We start from the raw sequence: 12,450 nt of genomic DNA, 5'->3' as shown, positions 1-12,450 counted from the left end.
GATGATAATCTCTGCTTCAGAGGGCTGTGAGAAATACATGAGAATCTATATGGGGAGTATGGCGTGGGGCCTGCCTCTACATGAACACGCAAAATGGCAGCTGGTCTACCAGGATCTGTTTTTGTTGCTGTTTGTTTGCTTAAATCCAGGGGAAGTGTTGTTAGACTTTTTCCGCCCCACCTCCCTTCAATCTGGAAATGGCTGTTTTCGTTCCCCCTCTTCTCTTCTCCCTGTAGAGGGCTGGCTGATCTATTAGCGATGGTGGCAGAATCTCCCCGCCTTCTCCAGAGCGTCTGCTAAGTACGAGGCGGTAGCTAAGACATGCCGGGCTCCGGGCTCCGGCGAGTGCTTCTGCACTGCGTTCTCGTCCCCTCTCACCCTTTTTCGGCCTCGCCCCTTCCCCCCCCACACCCACCTCTCTCTCCTCTCCCTTCTGCTTTCAGGTCCTGTAAAGAAGTTGGTAAATCGGAATGGCCACCCCCACCAGGAGCCTGGTCTCCAGACCCCAAAGAGCTGGCCAGGGGCCAAAGAGGAGTGGGGCCAGCCTGGGTCCCCCTGGCAGCGGGGAGCCGAAGGAGACCCCCCAGCAGGCGCTGAGTCACGGGGCCATGCTGAGGAAGGCCCAGGAATTCTTCCAGACCTGTGATGCCGAGGGCAAGGGCTTCATCGCCCGCAGGGACATGCAGGTAAGAGGGGTCCCGGCAGGGCCTGCCCACCCGGAGGGCCCAGGGGCTTGGGTCTCCCGTCTCGGGCTAGGGCTTACCCACCGGAGGTGACCTCGTCAACAGAAAAGATGCCATCTCCTCCACCCCGGAAGGAGGCGTTCAGCCCAGCTGCCCTGGAGCCCCGGGGCGTACTCTTCTTCTGGCCTTTACTTACTGTCGTCAGACGTGGGGGTTGTTTTCCTTCTCTGACTCAGGGAGTTTCCAGGAGTGAGAACAGCGATGGGCGTGGTATACCAACATGTTATCTCGCCACGCCACGGTGAAGTCACTCGTGCAAGGCGCCGTGTGTGCTTTAGCCGTGGAGACAGTGACAGGTCTTCACATGGTGCAACCGGGGAGGAAGACTGGCTAGAGGTACCTTATCTGTCTCCCCTGCCAGTGCTTACCACATTCACCCCTCTCCTAAGCATTTCCAGACAGAGATACAGCAGAGCCTCAGGGCGCACTACTGCGGAGGACTGGGCTCAGCATTTTTTTCCGTAAAGGGCCAGATAGTGAATCTCTCGGGCTTTTCAGGCCATGTGGTTTCTGCACAACTCATTGACTCTGCCATTGTAGCCCATAAACATAGACATTCCTGAATGAATGAGTGTGCCTGTGTGCCAATAAAACTATTTATAGATGCTGAAATTTTTTTTTAGGAGGTACTGGGGATTGAACCCAGGACTTCGAACACGGGAAGCTGGCGCTCAACCACTGAGCTACATCCGCTTCCCCAGTGAGAGTTGGTTTTCTTGTTTGTTTTTTCATTTGTTTTTAGGAGGTACTGGGACTCGAACCCGGGACCTTGTACACGGGAAGTAGGCGTTCAACCACTTGAGCTACATCCACTCCCCTATGGACTCTGAAATTTGAATGTCAGGTGATTTTCATGTCACCAAATATTTTTCTTCCTTTGATATCTTTTTTTTAAAGATTTATTTATTTATTTATTTATTTCTCTCCCCTTCCCTGCCCCTGCCCCGGTTGTCTGCTTTCTGTGTGCATTTGCCGTGTGTTCTTCTGTGTCCACTTGTATTCTTGTCAGTGGCACCAGGGATCTGTGTCTCTTTTTGTTGTGACATCTTGCTGTGTCAGCTCTCCGTGTGTGCAGTGCCACTCCTGGGCAGGTTGTGCTTTTGTTGCATGGGGTGGCTCTCCTTGCATGTGGGGCTCCCCTATGCAGGGGATACCCCTGTGTGGCAGGGCACTCCTTGCACGTATCAGCACTGCGCGGGGGCCAGCTCATCACACGGGTCAGGCGGCCCTGGGTTTGAACTCGACCCTCCCATGTGGTAGGCAGACGCTCTATCGGTTGAGCCAAATCCGCTTCCCTGATATCTTTTTAACCATGTAAAAACGTAAAAACCATGCTTAGCCCTCTGGTGGCGCCAAAACAAGCAATGGGCCAGATTTAGCCTGGGGCTGCCATTTTTCCACCCCTGGCCTGATGCCTTTCCACCTGTAGTGGTGAAAGGTTCTTCTTGGTGTCTTCCTTTTAAGTCATTTATGCTTCACTTGCGATTTCGCCCTAATGTGCGTAAATGAAATGCAGGCTCCTGGAAAGCACTGTGGAACCAGCTCTCTTCAACCCCAGCCTTTTCACCATCTCTCACCTGTCGAGGGCCTTTTTGGAAGTGCTGCACACCTGTGCTATTGGAGGAAGACCCGCGATGGTTGGGTTTCAAGTCTCATTTTTCAGATCACACTTAACTTGAGCAATGTGTCGAGACTCTCACCGGTATCGGTGCCATCTCTGCTCAGACAAGGTAGTGGCAAGGCTTGCGGTCAAGAGATGGGCTTGGTGACCTGGGCTAAGGGCAGTTCTTCCTTGCTGTCGCCCCCTGGGATGGTGCTTTCTGCCTCTCTTAGAGCTTTTCCACAGTCCAATTATTGCTTGAAAGGAGGAAGAAGCCCTGGGGAATAGCGTCAGCTAAGCCTGCAAGTGAGCTCAGCCCGCCCTTGTTTGAAGTAATTGATCCCCCAGTAAATTTCTGTCACTGAAACCGTTCGCAAAGTGTCCCTTCACGTGAAAGACCAGGTTCAGAGTATTTTGAGGAAACCTGTGAGAAACCCCTGTCTGTGAACTTCATAATTATCAATCACAGGTCTCTAGTGGTGGAGGCTGGTGGTGGTGGTGGTAATGGCAGGCTTAACTTTTCACTTTTCCTTCTAGAAACAGAGAAAAGGGAATTAACACTTATAGAGGGTCAACTGTGGACCACATGCCTTATGCAACTAAGTGCTGTCTCTATGTATCCCAGCTAATCCTCATTTAACCCCAGTCTTTAATGAAGGGAAGAAGAGGCATGGTAAATTTAAACTCTAGAGTATAGATTTTTTTAAAAGAAAAATCATTTGTATTTGACTTGGAATAGGGTCAGAAGCATCCCGTCCAGGGAGGCCCGTTCAGCCTCCATCCTCCTCAGCCTTCCTCAGTGCTCTCTCCCAGTGCAGGAAGGGGCACAGGGGCTGACCAGCCCACGCAGCAGGTTCCTGTGCCTCTGTGGTATTTATTTCTGCTGCCCACTGGTTTTTTCAAAGTTTTTGTGCACCTCTTCAGATCCCCAGTTCTTCAGGATGAGAAAGTGATGTCATGAGAACACAAAGCACATCACCTGAGCACCAGGCTGCTTTCACTGGTCACATCTGGAGGAAGATGGACTGAGAAGAGAAACATGAAGGAACAAACACGCCTCCCAGTCGACTCTGGGTTCTCAGTGGCACACGCTCGAGTCCCTTGGTTTTCCTGGGGCAGATCATGCCCATTTGCCTGTTGGCTCCTCACGCCCACGCTTCTCTCCTCTGTGAGTGGGTCTGGTCCCCTGCCTTCGGCTGGGCCTAGCTTCTTGATGGACTTGGCCACCACCTCATTCTGCTTTTGCTCCTTGCAAAGCCTCATGGGAACTGGATGGGGAGGATCTCAGAAGCTTTTCATGCACACACAAGTTTGGCAGCTGGGAAATCCCCTGTAGTATAGGTAATGGTTCTCAAGAAACGAGAAGCTCTGGGCCAGTGGATGGGGCAACATAGGGGGCTGGAGGAGCTGGGTGGAGGAGCAGAGTTGGGGAGTTTGTGGTTGTTTTGAAAAAGGAATGAGAAGGCTAAGGCCCCTCCCCCAGAGCTCTTTATCTTCTTTCCCCCTACTTTTCCCCCTACCATTTGCAGAGGGTGAGATAACATCTCAAGTCCTGAGGAGGGGGAGACGGCCACTGTAGCCTGAGCCCCACCAGTGTTTAGTCAGGCCAGCCTGGAACAGCCAGAACCAGGGAACAAAAGGACTAGGGCCCAGGAGAAGTTTCTTTTTATTTGGGTCTTGGAGACACCTGAGGGAACCCTGTAGGAACTCAGGATGAACTTCTTTGCCAGGTACCACACAGGACCTAACCCTGCAGAGCAAATTCTGCCTGGACTGGTCCCACACACCCCAGAAAGGCTCCTTCTGGACCACAAAGCCTTCCTCAAGCCCTAAACTCCAGTCCAGTAGATGTGAACTCGCTTGTAAATGGGACCTTCAAAGATCCTATTTGGATGAGGCCACCTTGAATCGGGGTGGGCATTGATCCAGTATGATGATAGTCCTTATAAGCAGAGGAAATTCAGATGCAGGATTTAACAGAAGCCAGGGAAGAAAAGTGAGATCACCATGTGACGGAGACAGAGATGCACCTACAAAGCCAAGGAACACCAAAGCTTGCTGGCAAGCTGTCACCAGCACGCCGCAGGCTGGGGAGGAGGCACGGCCTGGCAATATGTTTTTGTGGACCTTTTGACCCCCCAAACTGTGAGACAAGAAATTCCTGTTGTGTAAGCCAGCCAGTGGGTGGAATTTGTCAAACAGCCCTGACAAACTAAGGCAGTTGCCCTGCGGGTAAGAGTGCAAGCTGGCATGTCTCGCTACAGGGACGGCAGATGGGGGACGCTGGCCTGTGTGAACAGAGCAGTGGTTTGGAGAGTCCTCAGCCTTGCCAACGGCCCCTCAGATAGCTCACATCATCCTTCATAAAGAACCTTTCTGGGTTTCGTGGGGTCCATTCCAGGCAGAATGTGCTCTGCACGGTTGGGTCCTGAGGCAGGGCCCTGGAGAAGCAGAGGTGCGGGGATGAGGGCCCAAGGGCGAGCCAGTCCTGCTTCAGAGGGAGGGAAGGACACGGAAGGGCCAGGCTGGAGAGGACGTGAAGGGACCCCTTCAGCTGGGAGAGGGAGATGGGGACGGGATGGGCAGAAGGGCTCTAGAAGCCCAAGGCCTCAAAAAGGCTGGTCGCCTGAATTTTTTGTAGGAATGAAATGATTATCTTCCTACCCCCAGTACTGCCTAGAATTCCTGCCTTAGGCAAACTGGTAATCATTTAGGTCAGGGGTTGACATACTATGATCTGCGGGCCAAATCGGGTCCCCTGCCTGTTTTTGTAAGTGAAGTTTTATTAAGATACAGCCATGTTCATTTCTTGACATATTGTCTATGGCTCCTTTTGTTCTACGAGGGCAGCATAGGGCAGTTATGAAGAGACCAGGGGGCCTGCCAAGCCTAAAAGACACCTACTTCCTGGCCGTTTTCAGAACAAGTTAGCTGGCACCTGATTTAGGTTAGCAAATGACTGTTAGAGATTTTTGCGGCAAATTGCCTTGGGTTTTAGTCTGAATCTACCACTTAACTAGCTGTGTGAATTTATGTAAGTCTCTCTCTCTTTTTTTTTTAAAGATTTCTTTATTTTTTATTTATTTCTCCCCTCCTCCCTTCCCCCCTCAGTTGTCTGCTTTGTGTCCATTTGCTGTGTGTTCTTCCGTGACCGCTTCTATCCCCATCAGTGGCACCGGGAATCTGTGTCTCTTTTTGTTGCATCATCTTGCTGTGTCAGCTCTCCGTGTGTGCGGTGCCATTCCTGGGCAGGCTGCACTTTCTTTTGCGCTGGGCGGCTCTCCTTACGGGGCGCACTCCTTGCATGTGGGGCTCCCCTATGCAGGGGACACCCCTGCATGGCACGGCACTCCTTGTGCGCATCAGCACTGCGCATGGGCCAGCTCCACACGGGTCAAGGAGGCCCGGGGTTTGAACCATGGACCTCCCATGTGGTAGGCGGACACCCTATCCATTGGGCCAAGTCTGCTTCCCATGTAAGTCTCTTAACCTCTCCAGGCCGTTGCTTTTCATTTGCGAGCTTCATACCTTCCTCCTGGCATTAGGGGAGAATTAAATGAGCTTATGCATGTAGAGCCCTGAGCCCTGAGACTGAGTCCTGGAAATCCCTCCATAAATGCACCTGCAGGGTGGGAGGGTGGGGGTCCTGTACTCCATGTCTCAGGCCAGTCCCTGGTGTTCTTCTTGCTGTGATTTTAGATGTGAGTCATCTGTCCTGCCTCACAGATAAAGAAGGGGACATTCTGCGCAAGAGGCAATCTACTAAGGAGACAGACATTCATTGACTAACAGCATCTCTCAGTATATAAAATGGACACTGAGATAGCACTTATGAAGGGGAGAAAGGCAGTTTTGGAAGCCTGACCTAACTGGGGGCTGGGAAGGCTTTAGGGAGGAGGTGATTCCTGAGCTGAGAGTGAGGAAGCGGGTGGAGGGGGGCGGGTGTTTGAAGGAGCCTGGAGTCCTAAAGCGCTGCGTGGGCCGTGGGCCGGGAGCAGTAGAAAGACGGTGAGCCGACCCCCCCATCTCCCTTCTCTCCCTGGCCCGCCCTTCCAGGGGACTGGAAATGCTAAAACTGGGACAAGATGTCCAGAACGCTAGCTCTTGGTGGTGCTGGCAAGAGACACTTTGAACTTGGTTCTGATGTTGGCAGTCGTGGTGGGTGGGTGTGCAGCGGTAATGAAGATTAAGGAATTATAGAAGGAAAATGCTGGAGAACCATTCGATTATAGCTGAAGCCCTGAATGGGACGCTGGTTCTTTGTCCCAGCTCTGGTCTGCATTGTGGCTTTAGGCACATCTCAGCACCTCACAGTCCTATCTGCCCAATGGAAGGGATCATCTTGTCCCTCTGCACTGCCCTCCCCACCCAACTCCTTTAGTTAAAAATGCAGACAGCACCAGGTGCTCAGGGGACAGTGCCAGGATATGTTGCTTTTACTTGGCTCTACAGGCCCTGAAAAGAAAGATAAATAAGAGCTAATTGTAGTTATTAAGACTAAAGGGCTTTTCAAGTAGGTTCAATAAAGAGAGGTCAAAGATTCTGGCGAGGTGTAGCTTGCAAAGAAGGCTGAAGAAGCACTCAATGCTAATTTGCCAAGACGTGAAGAGAAAGAATTATTTGCAGTATGTAATATTGCTTTTCCCATCTCTACTGACAACAGAAAGAGGAAACTGGCTTGAGACAGAGACAAGAAATATTCATTTTAGAAGATAGGAAGGATTTGTGGTCAGAACTGTTATCAGATTCGGGACGGGGCCTCAGGTGGCATATGAAATAGCTTTTCTGGTTTGTGCTGAGAGAAAAGCATGTGCTGAGCAGTTTGGGGGAAAGGTGAGCCGATGGTCCCACTGACCTCCGGAAGTTCCTTCCACTCTCCAGCACGGCGCAAGAGATCATGTTTTAGGTTGGAAGTGGGGAGAGAGGAAGGATTAGCCCAAGGAAAGGACTGGAATCTGGGTGGTACAGGAGCTGGGCTTTTCACCCTCCTTCCAATGGGATGCCTTTTATTTCAGATGGAGCTAAGGCATTTCCTGATGACAAAGTTGATTCCCTCCTCACCCTGCAGTTGTCTTACTGTGGCTTTTGAGACAGCTGGTCTCTGGATTGTTGGTAGGTCAGAAATTCTCCTGTGTGCTAAGCAGATGTACTGCCAGTCTTTGGGTACTCCCTCATTCTCCTTCCGCTTTTAAAAAACCCATTCATATTTAATTTAATTCTTCCAAATGGCTTCCACATCATCCTCTCTTCCCACTCTGTAATGCCTCAGAGTCTCCCTCGATGCCCGTACCTGCCAAATTAAACTTTATGGCTTTTCAGCTAGAAGACTGCCGTAGCATCGTGCCAGGTGTTCTCGCACGTTACGTATGGACTGCCACACCTGCTGCCCTTTTTTACTGCTCAGATGGGTAAATAGCTTCCTTCGCATGAGGCCCTATGTCCATTGCCTTCAGGCGTCAGTCACTCCCACCCTGCAATTTTGTGCAGCGCCTGGCTCCTTGGGTAACTGGGAGGAAGGAGGAGGGTGGGCTGGCGATCATGAACTCCCTCGGGGCGTCCCCATTTGGAGACTTGGATTGTTAGGCTACAAGAGGACACCTGCTCCAGCCATGCAAGTTCCCCTCGGCAGGGGGCCAGAGCTCGTCAGGCAGAAGGCCGAGGAGAGCACCCCAGCTCGGCCCCTGCGTGCCTCGTGCTGTCAGCGGGTCCCCTGCCCTCCCCTCCTTGTGAGGTCCTAGTCAGCCCAGACCTCACACCCAGGGTTTATTCACGACCTCCTCAGACCATCCTGTCCAGTCCCCCTTTAAAACGCAATACCCTTGGGAGGGTCGACACCTTAAGCCCATGGCAGTTAGCCTCTTACCAGGAGCTAGTTGTCAGCCAGCAGGCAGCAAGAGTGGGGGTCCTGCCTGGGTGCCTGAGATGAGTGTGGGTCACTCGGGCAGAGCCTCCGGGAGCTGCAGGTACAAAAAGCGCGTCCAGGGGAACTTGCCGATGCAGCGCCAGGGCCCTGGGAAGGCCTCTGAGGGGATGACCCCGGCCCTCATCGACAAGGAAGGTAGCAGGGCTCAGGGGAAGGGGCTGGGGAGAGCTGGGAAAAAACCTGGCTCTGCCAACGCTCTCAGGGGGCGCCTGGCTGGGCCAGCGGACTGCTGTCACTCAGGTTCTCTCTCTCTCTCTCTGCCTCCGTCTTAACTTTTTATGGAATCCTCCCTCCGTGCCAGGCACCAGTCTGATGCTTTATGGTCATTGTCTCATTTAATTCACTGCAGCCGTGTGGGGTGGGGATTGTTGTTCAAATACGTGGTCCTGGCCAGGTGGTGAGTGCTGGCTTTGACTCCTGGCTGTGCCACTCACCAGCTGTGTGACCTCGGGGCAGACCAACTAACCTCAAAGCCATCTACTCATCTACAAAATTGGGATACTAGTACCTACTTCACAGGGTTGTCGAGAGGCAGGGCCACGCTTCCTCTGAAATCTGTAGTCTGTTCTTTGACTTATGGTGTAACTCAGGCCCTGCCTCTGTCACATGACCGTCTTCTGTGTCTGTGTCCAAATTTCTCTTCTTATAAGGACACCAGTCATATTGGATTAGCGCCCAGCCTCAGCCAGTTTGGCTTCATTTTAGCTAATCCCAGCTTCAAAGATCCTTTTTCCATGTCAGGTCACATTCATGGGGTGGGATTGGGACTTGACTATGTCTGTTTAGAGGGCGTAATTCAATCCATGCACACCCTCAATAAGTGGCAGAGGCTCTAATGTTCAAAGGCAGAGAGGGATGGGGAAGCCAGGGGGGTAACAGAGCCTGCTCCTGGCTTTGGCGGGCTGGAGCCCCACTCCAGGTCTTTTTTGGCTGAAGGCTGTGTAGGTGCAGGTCAGCCCCACGGTGGCCGAGAGGACTAACCAGTGCAGCCTGGCTTGCTTTCAGAGGCTCCACCAGGAGTTGCCGCTCAGCCTGGAGGATCTGGAGGACGTGTTTGACGCCCTGGATGCTGATGGCAATGGCTTTCTGACCCCAGAGGAGTTCGCCACTGGATTTAGTAAGTTCTGCAGGGTGCTCGGGACCCCAGGGTCTACCTAGAGCTGCGTAAGATACGTCCCTGCCCCCAGGAGTTCTCCGGGACCGTGTCGTATGAGCTTTCCTGCACCCCTTCGGGATCCAGAGCCTGAAGTTTCCAGGCTCTGGATTCCTCGAGCCCCATCGGCCTACATTGCTGTTCTCTTAGTGCCCATGGCATTCCCATGGCCAAGTCCCCTCCCACCAGGGAGTGGCCAGGGGAACGAAGGGAAGTGCTGGCACAGGGCATGGCATGAAAGGGCAGCTGAGATGAGATTTCCAGACTCTCCTCTTCTACCTTGAAGCCAGTGGAGAACAAAGGGAGAGGATTGTGTAGCTCATTCTGCCCTTAGTCTGGCTGGGTCTTGCAGCTATCGGGGGCTTTCTAGAGGATTCGCATAGGCCAGTCATTCTCAAGGTAACCAGGAGCGGGGAGAGCTGAGATCCAGGCACAAGGTAAAGAAACCTCGAGAGATACTTCAGAGCAGACACTGGTAAATAAATATTGATTTATTTACAGACAAATCTTGTCTGTAAATCTTTATTTACAGACAAATCTTGGCAAAGCTTTCCATGCATCTGCTTCATGCACGGTGCCGCATAGGTTATTTCGAAATATCAGATGCTTTCCCTGACCTTCAGGAGCTTATAATTGACTTGAGAGGACAGGAAGGATTGCTGCAATACGAGGCAGTATGAGTACGCGAAGGTCCACCCAGCACTGTGGGTAACTTGTAGTTGTGAAGAATGGCCGCAGTGATCCTGGGTGGGATGAGACTAGGATGGCAGGATGAGGCCTGGGTGATCAGGTGCTGGAGTGCTGTGAGGTGAAGGCTTGGTTACTTAGGGAACTTATCACCAAAGAGGTGGCTTCTGAGCCAGACTTTAAAGGATTGAGAACCCCAAAAGTGCCATAACGCCCATCGTGCATTGTGCCCTTCCAGGTCTCCGCCCCTTTGACAGCATGCTCCCGGGAGGAGGAAAGCCTGGGACAAGGACACAAAATCCAGGCATGGTGGCGAAGGAGCTTTTATATAGTATAGGACATTGCACTTTCTCTTCTCTCCAACGAACCTCAAGGGATTCCTGGCACCTGGGAAAGCTAAGCCCTTCCTGGGTGAGCACTGCCTAATTCCGATCCCCGTGCCATGCATCCCCAGGTCACTTCTTCTTCAGCCAGAACGACCCAGGCAGGGAAGATGCAGGTGAACAGGTGGCCGAGCTCCAGGATGAGAAGGTCTATCAGTCCAGAGGCGAAGAGGAGCTGGGTGACATGGACCAAGAGGAGGATGCCCAGTTCCAGACGCTGATGTACAGACTTGGAGCCCAAAAGGTTTTGCAAGAGTGAGTGGGGCCAGCAATCTGGGCCCCGGAGTTGCTCCTAGGAGGCACTGTGTCACCTGCCCCACTCGGCAAGTGCTGGGAAAGCACAGCGTGCCAGTCCCCATGCTCGGTGCTGCCCGTTTAGGAGCCCTGCCTCCAACAGGCTGCTGTGTGCCATGACCTGTCTTCGTGCATCTGCGTTCTGGGTTTTCTCCCTAGGAGGAAACATTCCTCTTCTCTCGCTCCTGTCCTCGCTGCCTGCTATACATTATCTTCACAATCCTTGGCTGAGCCTTGCTCCCCACGGGAGGCCTCACAGAGGCCTGTCCCCAGCCCTGAGGGGTTTCTGGTGAGCTTTGCCCGAGGCATCCTATCCCCATCACTCTCTGGCGTTTTCACCTCCCTTGGAGCCAACTGTGTGTTCCTGGCAAAGACACCTGGTGTGGAAGTTCTGCAGCACTGCATCCCTGAGCCACACCAAACCTGTTCAGGAAGCAAAAGCAGGAAACTGCCCAGTTTCCTCCAACCCACCGCTTGGATAATCAGGAGCTCAGCTGAAATTTTGAGAGGCTGGAACTGCCAACAAAAACATAATACCCCGATCTCCCCCTCCACCCCGAAGTGCTTTGGAATCAAGAGACACATAGATCTAAGGCCTGACGTTTTTAAAAAGGTATTTTGTGGCTAATGGAAACAAGACGGTGGGCCTGAAATACACGCAATGCCCTCTGTCCCCTTTTCCCATTGCCGTTTGCTTTTTTCATTTTGGGGTTTTTGGATCTCGGGTTGTATTTTGTGCAGGGTGAGGATAGCCTCGTGATTGGAGCTGATGTTTCCTGAGCTTGGGAAGAGAAGGAACTGCAGTGAAAATGACAAAGGGGAAGCAAATCCAGGAAGGGCCCTTGCCCAGGATGTGGGCCAAAGGAAGTATCTGGAGCTCTGTGTCTTTTCAGCCACCAGTCTGGTCGACTGTGTCAGAGCTGAACAAGGCTGGCAAAGGTCTGTGCCAGGCAGGAAGGGGGCAGGCGAGGGCCTGGGAGAGCCCCCTGGGTGAGGTCCTCGGCAGGAAGTCAAACGGCAGCACCAGCAGCCTGTTGGAAGCAGAAGGGGCGGATGCAGGCTCGGACTGGCCCAGGGTGGAGCTGGGCAGGGTGGGGTGGGTGGGGGCACAGGTAGGTAGGGAGCTCATCAGATGCCTGACTCAGCTTCTCTGATGCGAGGGGCCAGGGCACAGCGACCACCGCCGGGGACCCCTTGGAGCCTCCTCCTGGAAGAGGGAGGGGTGGATGAGCCAAAGCACCATTGCTGAAAGGAGAGCGCCTCCCTTCCCACGCCCCAATCCCCTAGCAGTCCTCTTCCTATCAGGGCTATCAGAGCTGAGCTCTCCAGATGTTCCTCTGAAAACCACTGTCACAGGCCCATGCAGAACTGAGCCAAAATGAGTTCTGGAGAAGAGACAGCTCTGGGGAGGTTTCAAGAATGGCCTATAAAAATTGATCAGCAGAGGCTGGTGACCAGTGATCTCCATCCTCGGTGATGTTAGAACAAGAAGGGAATGGGCTTAGGCTGTGGCCTGAGGGAACCGTTGATGAACGTTGGACTGTGGGGGAGGAAATGCGGGAGCTGAAGAGGCTTCTTCTGAGGTCTTTGAAGAGTTTGCTCACGAAATGGTTTGTGGGCCATTTGTGGGCAGGGAGATAAACTGATGGACCCGCCAGCATCTCTTC

General features: G+C 52.8%; 1 protein-coding gene across 4 annotated transcripts in view; it reads left to right on the top strand.

Moving 5' to 3' along the window:
- Positions 1-12,450, top strand: part of CRACR2A (calcium release activated channel regulator 2A) — a 198,735-nt gene that overhangs the window by 123,462 nt on the left and 62,823 nt on the right. For 3 of the 4 annotated variants that reach the window (XM_058282598.2, XM_058282599.2, XM_071210126.1), the window contains 3 exons: positions 444-686; positions 9,272-9,383; positions 10,561-10,744. In XM_058282598.2, coding sequence (XP_058138581.1) covers positions 471-686; positions 9,272-9,383; positions 10,561-10,744 — 512 coding nt within the window. In that variant the 5' untranslated portion in view covers positions 444-470. Of the gene's footprint in view, positions 1-443; positions 687-3,281; positions 3,512-9,271; positions 9,384-10,560; positions 10,745-12,450 lie in introns of those variants that run through there. The other variant, XM_071210127.1, reaches the window with a different exon arrangement.

This window comes from Dasypus novemcinctus, chromosome 20, assembly GCF_030445035.2.
Source record: "Dasypus novemcinctus isolate mDasNov1 chromosome 20, mDasNov1.1.hap2, whole genome shotgun sequence".
Taxonomy (NCBI): domain Eukaryota; kingdom Metazoa; phylum Chordata; class Mammalia; order Cingulata; family Dasypodidae; genus Dasypus; species Dasypus novemcinctus.
Note: the sequence above shows the minus strand (reverse complement) of the source record. Positions and strands in the feature narration are given on the sequence as shown.